Here is a 19,295-nt window from a genome sequence, read left to right as displayed (position 1 = left end):
TGAATGGTGGGAAGAACAAAGCACTAGACTGAGTCCAGAGAATGGGGTTCTAGACCTAGTTCAATCTCTGACATGATATGCAAGCTCCTTCCCAGCCCCATGCCTCAGTTTCCTCATATGTCAATGAGGTGATTTTACTGTATGTCTTTGAGGACTCTTCTACCTTGGGTATTCTGAACCTTCAGGTCTTGGAGGATCCTCTGAGGTTCCTGCCCCACATCCTACGCTCTGCCCCAATAGTACTCCCCACTCATGGCTGAGGCCATGGTACCTGGGAGAGCACCAGCCACCTACCTGCTCCAATCACCTGCTCAATTTTGACACAGGAGATGTCAATTTCCTTGGCAAACTCCCGCACTGCCTCATTGGGGTCCTCATAGGTGAAAGGGTCGATGTAGATCTTCATGCCTGGGGTCACTGGGGGATAAGATCAGGCTTGGTCACATGCACAGACTCAAGACGTGGACAGATGGAAAGTCTAGAGCTGGTCCCTCTGTGGAGGGAAATACACTCCCATGTGGCCCCGTAAGAACTAGCCAACCCTTTGCAGGTCACTTGACCTCTCTGGGCCTCAGTGAGCAGATGGGCATTGAGCTGAGTAGAAGGGTGAGGAGAACAGAGAGCTCAGCAGAGAGAACAAATAGGTTCTAGCTCTTGTTCCAACTCTAACTGATTAGTAATGTCTTCCTAAAGGAGCTAAAGGACTGTCAGGATTGATTAGCAATGTCTGTTAAGGGTATGGGCATAAAAGGATAGATAGGTTTGTCACTCTTGTGTTAGAGAATCAGGGGGTGCAAAGTAAAGGAAGAGGAAGTCAAGAAGGAAGAGAGATCTGGAACAAAAATACAGAAAGAGCAGGCAATAGCCCATGTTCTTGGGAGTCTGCTAAGGAGACCTCCCTTTCTTTTAAGGCCTAATTTAAGCATCCTCTCCCTTTAGGAAACTTCCTGGCTGTCTCAGCTCTCCCAGGCAGGCCCCAGAGCCTGGAGGGCTGCCCACTCACCAGGGTCTGAGGACCCATGGTTTCTGGGTTCACTTCCCAGGTTCCTCACTAGCTAGGTCTTAAACCTTTCTAGATCTCAAATTCCCTGGTGATCAGTGTGAGGCTGGACACTTGGCCTATTAATTTGACTCTTGATTTGATGTACTTTTTTATTTGATGCAGAAATTAAGGATGTAACTTGGATGCCAAACACCTAATTCTGACCCTACCACTGAGCCAGCAAAACACTTGGAGGGAAGGGAAGGATGATCCATCCCACATTCTTCCTCCCATATAACTGGTCTTCTGCTGCCCAGGCCTCCCTCTGGCTTCCCCAGCAACTTGCCCACATTCTCCCATTGCTCCAGGAGCCATGACTTTGGAGGCAGTAGCTCTAGGAGTAGGGAGCTGGAATTCCTGGGCCATAGTAAGGCTTGACTGGTTGGAGTGGGGCCATCAATCCTGCTCAGCTGTGTGACCTTGGACATGTTAGTTGACCACTCTCAGTGTCTATTTCAGACATTACAAGAATCTAAAGTTGGAACCTCTAACACATGGGTTAGCAAACTGGCCCACTGACTATTTCATAAATAAAGTTTTATCGGAACACAGCTGCATGCATTTCTTTGCCTGTGGATGCTTTCACACTCCAGCGACTAAGTTGAATAGATACAATAGAGACCGTGTGGCTGTATGGCTTTACTCTCTGGTCCTTTACAGAAAAGTCTGTCAGCTGCTGCTCTAATACATTAGCTTTATTTTGGATTATTTGTGTGGGTGTTTGTCTAGCCCTTCATTTTATTTATTATTTAAAAGATTTTATTTTCAAATCTCCACCCGCAACGCGGGGCTCGAACAAAGCTCTGCACACAATATACACTCAATGTCTATAGAGCTGAGAAGAATCCAGGTGACAGAGATAAAAGAAGAATGATTGCAGCTACCACTGACTGAACCCTTGTGCCCAACACTGGGTCAGGCTCTTTATATGCATTATCTCATCTGCACCCAACAACTCTTGGAGGAAGGGAAACATTATTCTCATTTCATGCATGAGGGAACTGCAGCTCAGAAAGCGTAAGTCATCTGCCCAGGGCCACACAGCTAGCAAATGGCACAGCCAGGACTTGAATCCAGGTCTGTCAGACTTGAGCCTAGGGCCAATACTCTTAATCATCACGCTCATGGCCTCCTGCATGCAATCCAACCAGATCTGGCCCAGGCCTCCTCCTCCTGGACTGTTCAGCCATGACTCCTTCCCCAGTCAGCACTCCTCAGAGCGGGGACATCAGTTCCTGGGAGATGCTCCTTCTCGCTCAAACTCAGTGCCTGCTCTGTGGTTCTTGGTGACTTACTTTCAGCCTCCCTCCAACAGGATTGAGGGAAACCTTTTCTGTCAGGCCTGCTGCAGAGGGAGGACAGGAATAGGTCAGCCCCGGCAGCTAAGGAGAAGTGCAGCAGGAACTCAAAGCTAACTCGGGCACTGCCAACCGATCAGATGTCATCCCTAAGCCTTGGCCTGGAGGGCTCTCTGTTGCTTGCAGAACTAAGGCAAGTGCCTTCACCTGGCATGCCAAGCTCTCCGTGTTGGGCCCCAACTACAGCTCCCTGCCCCTCTGTATGCCAGCAAAAAGAATTATTTACCCAGAGGTCCCAGACACACCTTATAATTTCTTGCCTCTGTGTTTTGTTCGTGGGGTTATCTCCACCTGCAATACCCTTCTCTTCCTCTTTGTGTCCAGATCAAATGCCACCTCCTCTGTGAAGCTTGCCTGGATCCTTCCAGGGGAGATCCATGCTTTCTTTTTAGGCTCTGAAGCCCTGTCTCTGAACCCACTTATATGGCCCTCCTATCTTGTATTAAGTCTCCTAGATACGCATGCCCACAGCCTCCTGCCACCCCTTTCTGGAACACTGCTGCCTGTGAGGACTTGCTTTCCACTCTCTCCCTCAGGGGCATGGAAGCCATGTCTGTCTAGTTCATGCTAGACCCTGGCACAAAGAGGGTGCTCACGAAATGCTTATTGAAAGAGTAATAGCATTACTTACTGGAATGTCCTCTTTTTCTCTTTCTGCCTGTTCGGGATCATGAATACCTCTGAGAATCTGACAGAAGCTATGAATCTGCTCCTTGGAAAATTATTTACCTGTGTGTCACACTCCCAGATTCAGCATATAATTTTGGAATGTTCATGGGCCCGTGAAGCTCTTGGGGTCTGTGAACCCCAAGTTACGAGCCCTTGCTCTAGAATGTTTTCTCTGGAGTACACATGTGAAGGTGGTATTCAGTAGATACTTATTGAATGTATGGCTCTGAGCTGTCCCTGCTTCTATGACCCTCTGGTTTCATCTCCTCATTAACAACACAATCTGCTCACAATTCAGTGTGGATTTGCCAGGTAGCAGGCCCTTGTAGCAGGTCTAGGTACTCTACAGGTATCTATCCAATTAACCCTCCTGAAAACCCTACCAGGTAAATGCTATTATTAGCCTGAGCCTTATGAAATTGTTAGTATTTGACTGTTTCTGACCTACAAAACGGGCAATTTCATTTGGCCAAACCTAATATTATCCCCATTGTTTGGAGGAGGACACTGTGGGATAAGAAAGGTTAGATGACCTGCCCAAGGGGACATGGACAGAGCTGATAAGTGGCACATGAGGGGTTTGAATCCAGGTCATGTGGCTGTGAGTCTACACTTTCAACTGCTTCCCCATCCTGTATCCTGGAATGGAAGCGGAGCTCCTTGCGGCCGAGCCTTGCTCAAGGCCCGGCTCCCAGGACGGTATTTGCTGCACTGAAGCTGGATGAGGATCTCTGGAGTCAGAGTCTTCAGAAAATACCGAGCTGTTGTTTGGATGACTTACGACTGTCAGGGCCACTACCTGCTGTCCTGAACCCAAAGGGGAAATTCAGGGTGAAGGAGGCAGGAGGAACCAGACTTTCAGAGACCTGGTTTGAATTCTGGATCTGCCAGTAATAATAATCATAAATAAGCTCCTTTATGAGTTTGAATTGAGGATCAACCACAGTATTGATACTGCTGTGTGCCCTTGGGCAAATTACTTAACCTCTCTGTGCTTCACTTTTTTCCATATCTACAGTGGAGCTCATAAACAGCACCTGCAAGGTGCTGGTCTAGGTACTTAACTGCAAGGATTAAATGAGAATCTTTTTAAAGGGCTTGGTATAGTAGTTGGCAAATAGAAAACACTGAATAATTGTTACCTGCTATAGAGAAGAGTTGGCTATTATTAAATATTATTAGGAAGCACTTTCATATCCATTAATTCATTTAATCCTCACAATTCTGTGAAAGAAGCATCATTCTGGCTACTTCCCATGTAAAGATGCCAAGGTTCAGAGAGGCTTGATGACTTCCCCAAGGTCACAGAGCTGCCCAGTGGTGGAGCAGGGATGAGAAACCAGGTTGGTCCCTCTGGGTCGCACCCAGGTACCATAGACCTTGGTCCTCACTCAGCACCTGCTGAATGATGGGACACATGAGCTGGTGAGGGTGACTTCAAGCCAGCCACACACATCTCCAGGCCTCAGATTCCTTCTCTGTCCCGGCCACACAGGGTTGCTGGTGGATGTGGGACCACAGGGCTGGTAGTGCTTTGAAAAAACCAAGGCTCTTTCTTAGATGCAGGGAGTAGGAGCTTGAGCTTTAGAATGTGTTGATCCATGAACAAATCCTGGGCTCTATTTTAAAAATAAATCCCTGCTGTCCCCTGTTTCCTTGTTAGTGACTCACACGCTCAATAGTGATGCTCCCACATGGCTCCAGGTGACAGAGCATGTGAGCCCACCTTTTTCCAGCTTAGTTGGGTGTGGACAGCATGGCGTGGCGAGGAGTGTGGGCCTCAGCTCCGGCCCTGAGCTGCTGTGTGACCTCTCTGGGCCTCAGTTCCCTCATACTCAATTATATTACAAGGATAATTATAAGGATTAAATGAACAAATGCACGTAAAGCATTAAAACAGTTCTGGGCACACAGAACACCCTCAATACAGTTAGCTCTAACTATAACCATGATTTCATTACTTGGGGAATAAGAGGGGGTGACGTAATTTATGACTTTTAATGTACAGGTGATTTCTAATTTCGGTGTAGTTAAATTGTTCTGCCTTTTTCTTGTGAGCCTTCCATTGCTTTTAGGCTTAGAATATCAGTGAAATAGTTAGCTAAAATTGTCTTCTGAAAATTTTAATGGTTTAATTATTTTTTACATTTATGTCTAAAATGGTTTTTTAAGCTCAGGAACATTTACTGCAAATTGACTGTTAACCCAGAGGCTCGATATCTAGAACTCCTTGACTCTGCTCTTTCTTGCACACCCCACATCCAGTCCTGCAGCAAATCTAGTACTTTTAGAACATGTCAGAATCCAGAATCTTCTCTGGATGATTCCAACAGCCACCTCACAGATCTCCCTGCTTCTGTCCTGCCTGGTGTCCTACAGCCCCTTCACTCCATTCTCCACACAGCAGCCAGAGAAGTCCTGTCAAAACTGTAACTCAGACTGTGTCAGTCTTTGGTTCAGAACCTTCTAGAGGTCCCCCATTCCACTCGGAATAAAAACCGAGGCCCCGCCATGCTGACAAGGACCTGCATGCTGGGGCCCCTCGTACCTGCCCCTCCTGCCTCCCCACTCTGCTCCAGTCACACTAGCCTCCTGGCTGTTCCTGAAACCTGCCAGGCACACTCCAGCCTCAGGGCCTTTGCACTGGCTCTTCCTTCTGCCTGGGAGGCTCTTCCCTCAGGTCTGTCCATGCAGCTCACTCCCACAGCTCGTTCGTGTCTTTGCTCAACTAAAACCCTCTCAGTGAGGCTGCCCCCGACTGCCCTATCTGAATAGGCAGTTCTATTGACCTTGCAATTCTCAGCCCATCACCCTGTTCTACTTTGCCTTTTGCCGTAGCACTTTCATCTTCTAGCACGCCATGTGCTTTTCTCATTTACGACCTGTATTTCTTTTGTTCCCCGGCCCTCTCACCAGAATCTAAGTTCCGCAAGCGTGGGGATATGTGGTTTGCTTACTTGTGTATCCCCAGCTCGCTAAAACAAGTGCCTGCCATACACAGCAGGTCACAAAGACTGTGTGACACGTGAAGGGCTATGCCGATGGCCTCTCTTACCCAGCGGCATCTCAGAAGCCCCAGGGTACCCCACTGAGTACAGTTTGAGAAGCTATATTGGACCCATTTGGAATTCCCATTTGCTGAGCGAGTGGAAGAGAGGATGAAGGTTCTCCCTGCCCTCCTCCCCCCAGCCTGCCCCATGTCGGTTCTGCCAGGGTAAAATCGAGAGGAATCTATGCTCTGCTTCTGCCTCTGCTGGGCCCCTAGAGAGGGGCTGTCTGCTCTGGGTGTACAGCTCCTGTGCCCCCAGTCCTGGCCTGGGATGGGATGGGACAGTGGGGGAAGTGGAGGCACCGGGTGGGGGGCAGTGGCTATCAGAGGGGTCACCAAGGAGGAGCGACAGGGCCTGCCACCTCCCGGGCCAAAGCCTGGGGTCCTCAGCATCTCATGCAACTCATGGATTTATTGTGAAAATAGGGATCTAGTGTCTGCTAAGTGCCGGGCAGTGGGCTGGCGTTCGGGGGCACAGGTGAGTGTCAGAGCCACTTTCACGTCTCCGGGTGCTCCCACCATAATGCTGCGGAGACAGGGACATGGCCCTCACGATGCAGGCAAGTAAGGGGGCGCTGTGCAAGCACAGACGGGGCCCTAAAGCCAGGGTGGGGCGGGGGTCAGGGGAGGCTGCTCAGAGCGGTTTGTATGCGCTGCGGCTGAGGGAGAGGCAGTTACATGGGTAAAGAGAAGGCGGGTGATGCTCGGGGCAGAGGGGACGGCAGGTGCAGAGGCCAAGAGGGCAGAGTGAGCTTGTCCCGTTCAGGGAACAGCTTGACGTTGAGTCTGGCTGCAGCAAGATGGGAGGCAGTGGAAGGAGGCTGGAGAGCTTGCCGGGGAACTGACAAGCAAAGGGCCCTGGGTGCCGGCCCTGCTGGGGTGTACATACTGTGGCCACTGGTGTAGTGCTGCAGCTTGTCCGTGTACTCCGAGTCAGCACGCTCAAACCCCCGTCTTCTGGAACAAGAGCAAAGGGCTGGAGCCACCTGGAAGCCCCGGGGAGCTGGGAGCCACAGTAGGTGATAGGGAGAGGGAGGGCAGGCCCTCAAAACCACACCCCTGCCAGAGGGCTCCCTGCCTTCCCCTGGCCTAGCAGCCTCACCCTTCCTGGCCACTCCCCTCCGCCCCCATCCCTTCCCACCTCTCCAAATCCAGGCTCACCATTGCCCCATCCCCTCTTCAGCCAAGCCCTTTTCAAAGTCATCTCTCACGGCCCCAGAAATCCCAGGGCTTCTGTCCATCTGACCTTAGGGCCCTGTCTGATCTAAGGAAGAAGAGCATTCCTTCATGCTGAAGTATTAGTGTCTCTATGTGCCACCTCCATGAACAGTGGGCTTGTCAAGGCAACTCTAGCCCAAAGGGATGGACTGGAGCTAATGGTGGCCAAGTAGGTGGGAGAGTATCCAGGCCTGCCCAGGCCTCTCCCTGGCCCTGGGAATGACGGGAATATCACTTCGGCTCACAGACTCTGTTCAGGAATGGTTGAATAGATGGACAGCCAGGCCTGGACAGGGCTGGGGACACCCACCCACCTGTTGCACACGATGGCAATGACAACCACAGCAATGAGGAAGACCAGGCCAGCCGCCGAGGAGCCGATGATGAGTGGCAGCTTCTCCTGGATGCTTGTCTGGTACTCGGCTGGGGGAGAAAGCACATGGATGTTGTCAGCCTGGCTCTGGGAGTCCTAACGCCCCCCCCACCCCACCAGGCCTCCTGGGATCCCCAGACTCTGTTCCCACTCCTGAGAGAGCACCCGTCCCATGCCGAGATGGAGAACCAGCCGGGACACACTCACAGGTAACCTTGGACAAGTCCGTGGACTGTCCAACCCTTAGTTTCTCATCTATAAAATGGGCATAATACCTCAATGTCGGTATGAAAATCAACCATAATAAGAAGCTGACATACAGAGAGGCAGCTGTAAGCACAGACTCGGAGGCCAGACTCCTTGGGTCTGAGCCCTGACAGTGCCTTCCTGTCTGTGGTCTCTGGTGAAGTGACTTGTCTCTCTGCAGCTTAGTTTCCTCATCTGTAAAGTGGGGAGAAGAGTCCCCATCTCAGAGGCTGGTTGTATAAGCACGTAGAAGGACAGGTGGCAGGATAGTAACCACTCAGTAAATATGAACTATTATTGTTATTGAGCGTTTTATTCTTTTGGTCACTGTGCTAAATATGTTATGTATCTTGTTTGATTCTCAGAATCCTCCTATGATTCAGTGCCCAGGATCACCCCATGTGCAGATGAGGGCACTGAGGTTTAGCGATGCCATGACTAGCTTGGGGTCACAGAGTTAGAAAGTGGCCAAAGCCAGCATATGAACCCAGGTCTGTGTATGGGCTTAAATGAGATCATGCATAAAATGCACTCAGCATTGGCCCGGCTCTTCGAAACCACTCGGCACATTTTCAATGCCATCAACACCATCATTGTTTTTAATTTTATTATTATTACTTTTCGTTTGCGTCCATGACCAGACAAGAGCTTGTTGAAGTCAGGGACCGGGTAAGTTCTGGGTCCTTAGCACCAGCGCACATTTGCTGAGTTAATAAAGAAAGGGTCTTGGGACAGTCCCCCACGCCCCAGGTCAATGACATCCATCCAACATGCAAGAGGGCCTAGAGAGGTGAAATTGCTGGCCACAAGGAGGTGGGGCTTTACAGAGGAGGTGCTGTTAGCGTTCCAGCAGAGACGGTGGAGTCATTAGGGAGGATGTTTGTGATAAGATGAGAGTTCATGGGTGTAGGAGCCTCTGAGATGTTCAGCTAGGCAAAGGCCAAGGCCCGTGAGCAGTGGTTAAAGCAGACGCTAAGAGGGGACGCTGGAGTCTGGTCATAAGTCAAGCTACCCTGGAGCTGGGCTGGTTGGTGAAGGGGCCGCTAGACTCACAGCAATGACATCAGTGACCTCAACTACTATTCAGTGAACGCTAACTACGTGTGAGACCTAGCGCCAACCCTGGGCCAGGTTCTATATGTTTAGCCCCCATCTTTACACCATTTTGATAATGATGATGATGATACTGAGATAGTTGTCACCATCCCCATTTATAGATGAGAGAACTGAGACTCAGAGCTGCTCAGGGCCACACCGTTAGGGCTGAATCAGCACTGTAATTTCCATCTGTCCGGCATCAGAGCCCACGCTCTTAACTCTGCTGGTCCTCAGAGGTTATTAGAGCAGGAAGGGTACTTAGAGACCATGGGGTCCCAGACTGGGAGCCACGCAGCATGTGGGCTGCAGCTTCCCCTTCTCTTGCCCAGGGCAGACATCACTAATCCATCCCAGCACTTCTTCCTGCTGCACTTCAGAATTCTTCTCAATCCAACTGCAAGTCACTGGAATAGCGCATGGGTGAAACTGGTGTGCTCTCAAAGACTGAATATGATGCTTTCAATTTGGAGATGAGAAAAATTTGGGCCAGGGGAGGGAAGTGACTTGCTCAGAGTGTCTCTGCAAGTTAGGGCTGAGCTCCTGACAGTCCTGCAAGAGGAAGCTGCCCGGCTGATAGGATGGCAGTGGGGTAGTCCACGTGCTGTCCAGCCACGGACACCAGTGGATGGCTCGTTTCCGGCCGGGAGGGAGGGTTGACATCCAGAAGAGGGAGCGCCTTTTCTAATTTGTACAAGGGCACTTTGAAGGAACAGGGACCTTCAAGTTGATTCTGTTTGTGGAGCCAATGGCCTCCTCTTGCCCTCTGGATGTCGCTCACCTTCTGTCATGGTCTGGAAGTACATCTTGCCACTGTAGCGCCCGTAACCTGCCACGGTGCGTGCCCGCACCTGGAAGACATAGATGGCGCCGGCTTTGAGGCCCTGCACAGTGACCGTGTTGGTGGGGCTTTTTATGGCTGTGGCGTTGTACTCACTGAGCTCCTGCCGAGGAACAGAGAAGACCATTAGCAAGGTGGTTGCCCACAGCGGGCCCAGAGCCCACTCCTGCCACTTGGGGCGGGTTTAGCCACTAAGATAAACATCTGTGGTTCCCAATTCTTCGCTCCCTCCCTGTAACAGAATTACACACCCATACTTTTTGCATGTGACTTCCCACAAAAGAAGGCAGAGTATGTTTCTCTGCCTCGTGGATGCCAAATTTATCCATGTGTCTTGCTTTGGTCCTTGGAACATTCTAGAGGACAGGATGCAAGTGGAGGCTTTACATGTGCTTGTTGAGTTGGCTTGGCCTCTTGTGCTCCTGCCTTAGGCCATGATGGGGCTGAACCTGGGTAACAGCTGGTTCCAGAATGAGAAACATGTAGGGAAGACCTTGACCTAACTCCTAGGCTGAAACAGGGCCACCTCAGTTGACCCACAGACTCCAACCAATGAGCAAGAAAATCGGCGCTTAGAAGCCATTGTATTTCGGGGACTGTTTATTTTGCAGCATCATCCTCAGTGACAGCTGATTAATGCACAGATGCTGAGTGGCCTAGACCCTGAGGTCTAGGCTGTGAGTTCTTGGAGACAGCAGGAAGAGGGCCTACCTTACCCACTTCTGCATCCTCCTCCCTGCCCCATGCCTTGATAGGTTACATGGAAGGACCCCTGTTCAGCCACAGTACACTTGAGTGAGGCAAGAATTAAGGCCCAGATGGGGAAAATGATGCTCAAGGTCATGCTTGAGCTTGTGGCTGCTTTGGCACTCAAAACCAGGCTCCTACACGGAGCTACCTCTAATGTCCAAGGCTTGAGTACCCAAGATCTAATGTTCCCTCCTTTGAGAGCTGCAGAATGCCAATTCTGACCTGAGGACTGCCCAGGGTGACCCAAGGAGTACGGGACAAGACAAAGCTGAGCTGCTGCAGTGGCAACAGAGCTGTGGATGAGTTGGATGCAGGCGTCTGCCAGTCTATATGATGCTCGTGCAGACAGCGGTCAGCTACCCCCCAAACCATCCCCAAACACCCTCTTTGCACTAGGCCCTGGGGACTCTGAGGGACTCGGGTACGGGCGCCGGATTCAGAGAGCTCAGTTCAGAAACACAAACAGTGTGGAGACTTCAGCTCTTGGAGGAAGATCGCGAACGCCTCTGAGAAGCTGATGAAAGCTATGAACCTCTGTGCAGAAAAATGCACACCTGATTGTGCATGCCGGTCACGTGCCCGTGTGCTGCACAGAGCCCTTGAAAACTCCCTTGAAACAATGAAATTCAGTGAGTGCAATGTCATTCTGGGCAACATAGCCTAGAGGTTAAGATCACAAATTGGAGCCCGACTTCCTGGGTTCAAGTCCTGACTCTTCTACTTACTATCTTTGTGACCTTGGGGAGGTTTCTTAACCTCTCTTTGCCTCCTTTTCATCATCTGTAAAATGGGGATAATAATGGTCACAGCCACTTCAGAGGGTTGCTTAGAGGATAAAATGCATTAATATGAATAAAGGTAGGGTAAGCACAGTGTGCTGAGGGCATGTGACCTCGCCTGGGTGGGGGCCATCGGGTGAAGTCAGGCAACGCTCTCTGCAGAGTGGGGTTATGCAATGGAATTTTGAAGAACAAACAGAAGTCACCCAGGTCAAAAAAAGGGAGGGCATGTTTGGCAAGGAGCACCAGGTGCGAACGCAAGGAGATGAGAAAGAACTGGGGATATGGGGGGCTAGAGAAGGGGCTGACCTGTGGGTGCCTCCTTCCCACCCCCTCACTCCTCCCAGGGAGCAGCAGTACATAGGAAGTCTCTTTTCTTGAGCCAGCTCATCTGCCTCCTCCACTAGGAAGCCTGCTTGACCTCTCAGCCAGATGTGCCTCCCTTCCTCTGAGCCCTGGAGCACTTGCCTGGATGCCCTGGGAGGGGGTTTCTGCTATGTCCCCTCATCCTGGGCACAGGCTGATCGCACAACCTTGACCGTAAACTCCTGAAAGGAGTGGCTGTGTTTTATTCCCCGGTACTAAGCACAGAGGCCTGCACACAGAGACGTGCCCCGATGCCCACAGGGTAAAGGCTGTACTCCTCAGCTTGGCATTCCAGACCCTTCATGACTCACCCTTTGCCAATCTTGCCTGCACATCTCCAGTGTCCTCCAGGCTCTGGTCATACCCAAAGGCCTCCCCTCCCTTTCTTGGTAGGGCTGCCAGATTTAGCAAATAAAAATGCAGGATGCTCAGTTAAATCTGAATTTCAGATAAACAATGAATAATTTTTTTTGTATACGTTTTTCCCATGTAATATTTAAAACACAATTATACTAAAAAATTATCTTAAAAAATTTAAATGTAACTGGTGTCCTATATTTTTTTTTGGCAACCTTACCTTCCCTGGACACTCTGAGCCTTGGCAAGTGTTGTTTCCCCTATCTGAAATACCCTTTCCCCATCTGCCTGTTCATCAAGACTTAGTACAAGTACCACCTTTGCTGGGGAAACTTCTCAGATGTCCCAGAAAAAGTTGCAGGTCCATTGTCTCCTCTCCCACCTGTTGTTCTGATATGCATGTGTTTTCTCTAAGGACTATAGGTTTCCCGAAGGCAGAGACCTTGTCTCATTCATCTCCGGGACCGCAGACTGAGCACATAGTAGGTGCTCACTAACTACCGCCAGGAACAAATGAATGAACATCACAGACTATTAAAACAAAAACCAAAAACCAAAAAACAAAAACTACGAACGCAGGTTGCAGTATCAAGGCTGTCCACTAGGTGCCGCCAGCCAACATGGAATCTGCTGGGGTTTGAAAAGGGGATGGAGTCTGCAGACTGCGTGGGTGGGTGTCCACTTAGAGAGGGTGGAAGTTTTAAGTTCCTGATTATAGGATGGAGATGGGAGGTAACTGCCAGGGGCATAGGTGCCTCAGGAGAATGAGGAACGAACCTCGTGGATCGCTTTTCTAAAGCAGGGAACAGGACAGAGTGGGGGATTGGAAGTCATTTCGAATGCCGATTCTTCCCCTTACTTGCATTGTGACCTTGGGAGAGACCCTTCACTCCCCTGGGCTCCTGTTTTCCACTCCAGAAAAGGAACAATAAACGCCAACCTCTCAGGGTTGTTGTGATCAAGTAGTGTCTGGCACAAAGGAACTGCTCTGGAGACATCAGTCCCCTTCTCTCCTCCCCCGTGGCTGAAGCACCTGTATCTGAATAAGGACTAAGCATTGATGGGTTAGGGGAAGAAATTTAGTATGAAATCCACTAGTTCTGGGGCACCCAGGTGGCTCGGTCGATGAAGCGTCGGACTCTTGATTTCAGCTCAGGTCAGGATCTCAGGGTTGTGAGATCGAGCCCCACATTGGGCTCTGCGCTCAGTGTGGAGTCTGCTAGAGATTCTCTCTCTCCCTCTGCCTCTCCACCCCTCCCACTCACTCGTGCTCTCTAAATAAATAAATAAATAGATAAATAAAATCTTAAAAAAAAAAAAACAGAAATCCACTAGTCCTTAGTTTGAATCCTTACCCGGAGACTATGGGCCAGTGAGCACTGGGTGCATTTCTTAAGCTCTATGAGCCTCGGTCTTCTCATCTTTGAAGTGGGATAACATCACCATATGCCACACAGAGTGGGTGTGGAGATTCAACAGGAAAAAAATGGGTAAAGCTTTTAGCATAGTCTCCAGCACACATAGGGACTTAATAAATATTGGCTATCGCCCTCATTGTTATCAACACCGTGACAGGGTAAGCCTTCACCGATGTTCATGAAATGGATGAATGAATACAAAAGTGAGCAAGTGTCAGAACAAACCTCTCCTTGTCCACACTGGACAACCGTCCACACTGCTCCACGTACCCTGGACAACAACCAATGCAGCCTGGATTTTCATAGCTCATCCCCACCGCGCCCAGCCTTCCTTCCCCTCTGCTCTGCCAAGTAGAAATTTCTGTTGAGTAAACACAAATCGATGAGGCCTACAGGGGCCCATCTGCCATAGGTGGCCCCACAAATGAATCTTCTGGAGCGCTGGGGGAGCCAAAGGGAGCATGAACCTGCTCTGGGGCAGCTACCAAAGGAGGCCAACTCTCCTAGGACGGTGGAGCCGATGGAAATAGCCAGCATGGGTCTGGCCAACACCATTCGTCAGCGGCATCCAGAAGCTTTCCAGCAAAGTGGTTTTTAGCTCCGGGCTCCGGGCAGGCTGGGAAATCCCCAGTGGAGCTCGGGAAAGGCCAAATGGAGAGCCCGCTCCAAAAAGAGCCCTTTCTAAAGAAGGAAAGGAGGAGTGGGAAAGATGGTGGGGGCGGGGCCCACATGGGACCACAGAGCTCGCTGCCTAACTTCCCTACCTGGGAAGATCTGCAGCCTTCATTAAAGAAATCAATGGCAGGCACTGGCAGGATTCTGAAGTGTTAGGGAAGAGCCGGCTGTGGACTTGTCAGAAATCCATCCCGCATTCTGGCTGTCCCTCCGTGATGGAAGCCTGAGAGGCTGGGGACCGAGACTGCTTCTCCCCCTGCACAGCCATCTCCCCTGACACTTGCCATCAACTCCTTTTTCTTTCTCTCCTTAGATCTGCCATCTTCCTGATTCTGTCCATCCATTTCCATTTTATCTCTGCACACCCTCTTGTCTGTTCTCGGCTATACCTTTCCACCCCCGGCAAGCACCACACCTGTATGTACCTCCATATCACAAACCCACACTGGCCCCAGGAAAAGGCACCACCATCCATCGGGAGCTGTCCTTCACACTTCCCTGGTCCCCTGAGTTTCAAAACACCGTCTGAATCTGTGGGCTTCTCACCATCTCTGCAGCCAGCCCCTACGCCATGCCACCATCATTCCTCACTTGGTGTCCCGTGAGAGCCCTCTAAAGGGTCTGTGTCCCCAGGACCCCCTTCCAGTCTGTTCTCCACACAGTAAGCTACAGGGATCTTTAACATAATCTGAGTCAGATCACGTCATTCCAGAACCTTCCAACGGCTTCCCATAGTACTTTAAATTGAATCCAGACTCCAAAGGCGTGGAAGGCCCACCACAACCCAGCCTGTCTCCCTCTCCAACTCCTTCCCTACTAATCTCGCTCTTGTTCATATTGCTCCTCCACACTTGCCTTCTCCTGCCCCAGGGCCTTTGCATGTGCTGCTCTTGCTGTCTGTAATGACTGCCCTCAACCCTTGTCTGTCTGGTGAACTCCTAGCATCTTTCAAGGCTCAGCTCAAATGTCCCTGGAATGAAGATTTCCCCTCACTTATACCCAGATCATGGGTCCCTCCTTGGTGCCCCTAAGGACCTTTGCTGGCCCTTCTGTGACTGTGTCACAACTGGTCTCATGGCTATTTATGTCTGGATCTTTGGCTTCCCCTGGACTGTGAAGGCCCTGAGGCCTCTGGGCATGTCTGGCTAATCACAGGATTCCCAGCACCGAGCCCAGGGCCCAGCCCAAAGTTGGTGACAGTGAATACTGAATGAACTGGTGTCCATCTCCCACTGGCAGATGCCAAGCTGCCTCTCACTGCACCCCGGGCCCTGGGAGGAGGGGCTGACCGAGTAGGGCCATGTCTCACCACAGTCACACCGCCCTAGTCCTGTCCCTCTCTTGCCATTTGTACTTAAGCTCCTCCTTCAGAGCCTGGTCCTGTCCACCTTTAAACGGTCATCCCAGAAGCATCCCTGAGAGAAAACCGGAAGGCAGGAGAGCCAGGTGAAGAGCGAGGGCATAGGCCCAAATCCGTGCTCCACCACTTAGTAGCTGGGTGCTCTTGGACAAGTCGCACAACTGCTCCCTGCCTCAGTTTCCCCTCCCATCCAGTGGGGTGAATGGCACTGCTGTGAGGAGGAGCGACAGGTTGGAGGCGGTGTGCGCTCATGACATGTGAGCAGGTGGTGGCCGCGGCTGCTGCAGCTGGTGGCCTGCTGGTCCTGCCACGGCGTCGGAGGCCTGGGGGTGCCGGGCCGCAGGAGAAAGTAGGGCAGAGCAGCCTCTTGGTTCGCGTCTCCAGCAGCCTCCCCAGCCCCTCCCGTCTCGGTAGGAAATGGGTCGGAGGCAGGACCCGCGCCGGGATTCCTCATTTCCGCTCTAGTCTTCGGGGACAAACACTTTCGGTTTCGTTTAATCATAAAGCTTCTTAATTAGTTTTCTTCGTTTTTGAATTCTGAGTTGCTAAGCTGTCCCCGCCAGAGGGGGTGGAAGCGCTGGTTCCTGCAGGGCCCCGGGGCTTTCCTGGGCCTGGGAACAGCTGGTCTGGCTCAGGCTACAGGATGCCTGGCTCCTTCCAGGCCCTGCTTCCCTCACATCCTCCTCAGCTCGGGACGTCCAGCAGCACCTCCTGAGCACCTGCTGTATGCCAGGCTGGGGAAACAGCAGACGTTAAGGCAAGGTCTCCTCCCTGGAGGAACAGGCCCTGGGAAGGGATCCATTCAATTATTCCTTCAACCAATATTATCAAGCGTCTCTTTGGTGCCGGGCCCAGGGTGCTGGGGAGAAGACAGTGAATGGGACAGATGTGGTCCCTGGCCTCTCGGAATGTGCTGCCTAGAGCGGGGGACGAGCAAGGACACCAGCAATCATAAACCAGCTGGGTGAGGCTGCACAGGAGTTTGCAGCCCCCTGAGGCCAAGGGAGTTGGGCTGAGCCGGCAGTTAACAGCGTGGAAGGGTGGGGCTGGGCCTCAGGAGGCAGGGCTCCAGCCAGGGTGGCTGGAACTGCTTCCATCTCTCTTCCTCTCAGCCGTGGGGGAGAGCCTTCTTATCCATTTCCAGTTGCCAACCCTCAACCAAAGCGCTTCCTATAGTCATTCACACCTTAGTCTGAATGCGATCCCCATGACACTTTTCCCAGGGGCCCTTGCAGCCTCTGTGTCTGTTTGGTGCCTCAGGATGCAGGGAAGAAAAGTCTCCAGTCAGAAAGAGAGTTTCCTGGACCTCTGCTGTCGAGCAGCTCTATCTACCCTTGGCCCCCGCACCGAGCAGGCCCCACGTTCAAATGTATGGACCCCACCTGGACTCACAGGTGTAGCTCATGCCCACCATGCAGCAGGCAGGGCAGACGGGAGGAAGGGAAAGCACACTCCGCTAGGGCCAGGAGCCATGCCGGGCACTGTCCCTGTCCCTGTGCAGCCCCCAGTCAAGACAGCCAATCTCCTTAGGACTCGACACAGGAGGAAACAGGCTCAGAGAGGGAAGATGCCTGCCCAAGGTCACAAGGCCGGTTCTGGATGGAGCTGGGATCCGAACCTACAGCTTCTCACTCCTAGTCCAGTGCCCCTCTACAACACCAGGGGCTTCCAACCCCGGGTCGCCGGGTCCTAGAGGGCCCTGAGGGGGTAACAATGGTCTGATTTTAAAAGCTCAAAGAGAAATCGCTCTCTCCCCGTACAAATGGCATCCAGGCAAATGAAAACAAATGTTTTAGCTGGAATCAGAACAACACGGGGAGGGAGGTCTACTCTCACCCTGGAGAGAAGCTGTCTTGAGCAGTTTTAAATCTTGGCTTCAGAATGGGTGACGCTTTTCGGGAAACCAGTTCTTCAGAACCTCAGGCCCACTGAAGTCAAGAGGAAGGGTCTCGGTGAGGAAAGGGCCATGACCACTGCCTTTTACTGAGATTGCTGGCCCGGTGCCCCAGCCCAGAAAAGCACGACTCAGAGAGGTCAAGACACCTGCCTGAGGTCCCACAGCTGGGGAGGACCGGAGTCAGAATTGAGCCCGGCAGCCTGACTCGGAGGCCAGTGCTCTCTCTGAGGCACCAGGGGGTCCAGTCTCGCGGGATGGTAGAACCCCAGGCCCCAGGGAGGTGGGGGTGGGGAGTGTGCCCAGGAGCACAGGTACCTTCTCATAGTACTGCAGCTCATAGTCCAGGATGACACCGTTGGGCTGGTCAGGCTGGGACCACGACAGGGTGATGCTGTCCACGGTGCGGCTCACCTGGTGCATGATGGACACGGCCGAGGGAGCTGGAAGAGAGGTCAGAGGTCAGGGGTCAGGGGCAGCAGGAGAGGGTGCAGCTTCTGGCCCCACTTTAGAGGTGCCCAGACGGACAGAGTGGAGGATCAGAGAGGGGCAGGCATCTGGCTGAGGCCACATAGCCTGCCTAGGGGGCTGACGGGGGGCAGAGGGACTTGTGGAGGACCGTGGGTGCTGCTTTCCTGAAGTACCTGCAGATTTCAGACACAGACAATGCTGGCCGTTCCCGGGGAGCTCAAGCCACACCAAGTGAGAGATAGATGCACTGGGCCCTTCTCTGGCCTGGCCCAAAGCAGCTGGATGAAAGGTGTTCATTCTCTCTTGGAGCTTACAGCCTACTGGACTAGGGAACTTACAGACCCAAGACATGATGATGGGACTGTGGCAGAGGGGAGCAGAGAGGGTCGGAGACGCCCCTGTTCCTTCCACAAATGTGCACCAAATGCCTACTATGCACCAGGGAGCTAGCACTGAATAAAAATGACTGCCAAAAATAAATTTATAAAAATAAATCCATAGCTCCTATGGAAAACAGTTTGGCAGTTCCTTCAAGAGTTAAACATAGAATTACCACATGACCCAGCATTTGCACTCCTAATTTTATATCCCCAACGACTGAAAACAGGTACTCAAACAAATACTTGTACATGAATGTTTATAGCAGCTCTATTCACAATAGCCAAAAGGTGGGAACAACCAAGGTGTTCGTCAACCGGTGAATGGGTACACAAATTATGGTGTACACATACCATAGAATCTTATTTAGCCATAAAAGTAAATCAAGTTCTGACAGGTGCTACAATGTAGATGCACTTCGAAAACACGCCAAGTGAAAGACAGACACAGAGGTCATATATTTTAGGAGTCCATTTGTATGAAATATTCAGAATAGGTAAACCCACAGACAGCAAGCTGTTGGTGGTTGCCAGGGCTGAGGGTAGGGAGGAACGGAGAATGTTCTGGGCTTAGAGAGAGATGGTAGTGATACAGCACTGTGAATGCACTAAATGCCACTGAATCGTACACATGAAAATGGTTAATCGGATAGGAATTCTACCTCAACAAAATCCCTCCCTCCCTCCCCCTAGTGCTGCTAGTTAAAGGAAGGGGACAGGAAGTCAGGGGCAGCCTGTTTAGTGCTAGGAGGACTCTTAGACATAATTTAGTCCCGTCCCTTCATTTTACTGATGTGGAAGCTGAGGTCCAGGGAGGGGATGTGAGCTGCCCAAGATCGCACGGTGAGTTCATGACACACAGCCTTTTTCTGGATTCCTTATTTCATATTTCACCCGGGCCTATGTTTCTGGCCTCCTTTTCAAGTGGAATGAACCTATGCAAAGCACCTACTATGC

The 19,295-nt window shown here is 51.4% G+C and overlaps 2 protein-coding genes across 3 annotated transcripts in view; one reads left to right on the top strand and one right to left on the bottom strand.

Annotated features, from left to right (window-relative positions):
* EPHB2 (EPH receptor B2) overlaps nt 1–19,295 on the bottom strand; it is a 183,902-nt gene that overhangs the window by 6,480 nt on the left and 158,127 nt on the right. Inside the window, exons 6-10 of one of the 2 annotated variants that reach the window (XM_081817707.1) lie at nt 17,809–17,933; nt 9,832–9,994; nt 7,651–7,759; nt 7,008–7,075; nt 295–417 (exon numbers count right to left, since the gene is read on the bottom strand). In XM_081817707.1, the coding sequence (XP_081673833.1) occupies nt 295–417; nt 7,008–7,075; nt 7,651–7,759; nt 9,832–9,994; nt 17,809–17,933 (588 nt within the window). The remainder of the gene's footprint in view (nt 1–294; nt 418–7,007; nt 7,076–7,650; nt 7,760–9,831; nt 9,995–17,808; nt 17,934–19,295) is intronic. The other variant, XM_081817708.1, reaches the window with a different exon arrangement.
* LUZP1 (leucine zipper protein 1) overlaps nt 1–19,295 on the top strand; it is a 243,265-nt gene that overhangs the window by 219,679 nt on the left and 4,291 nt on the right. The gene's annotated exons all lie outside the window — the stretch shown is intronic.

Source organism: Leptonychotes weddellii, chromosome 4 (assembly GCF_054177405.1).
Source record: "Leptonychotes weddellii isolate Sample4059 chromosome 4, ASM5417740v2, whole genome shotgun sequence".
NCBI lineage: Eukaryota > Metazoa > Chordata > Mammalia > Carnivora > Phocidae > Leptonychotes > Leptonychotes weddellii.
This window is presented reverse-complemented; position numbering and strand designations above follow the sequence as displayed.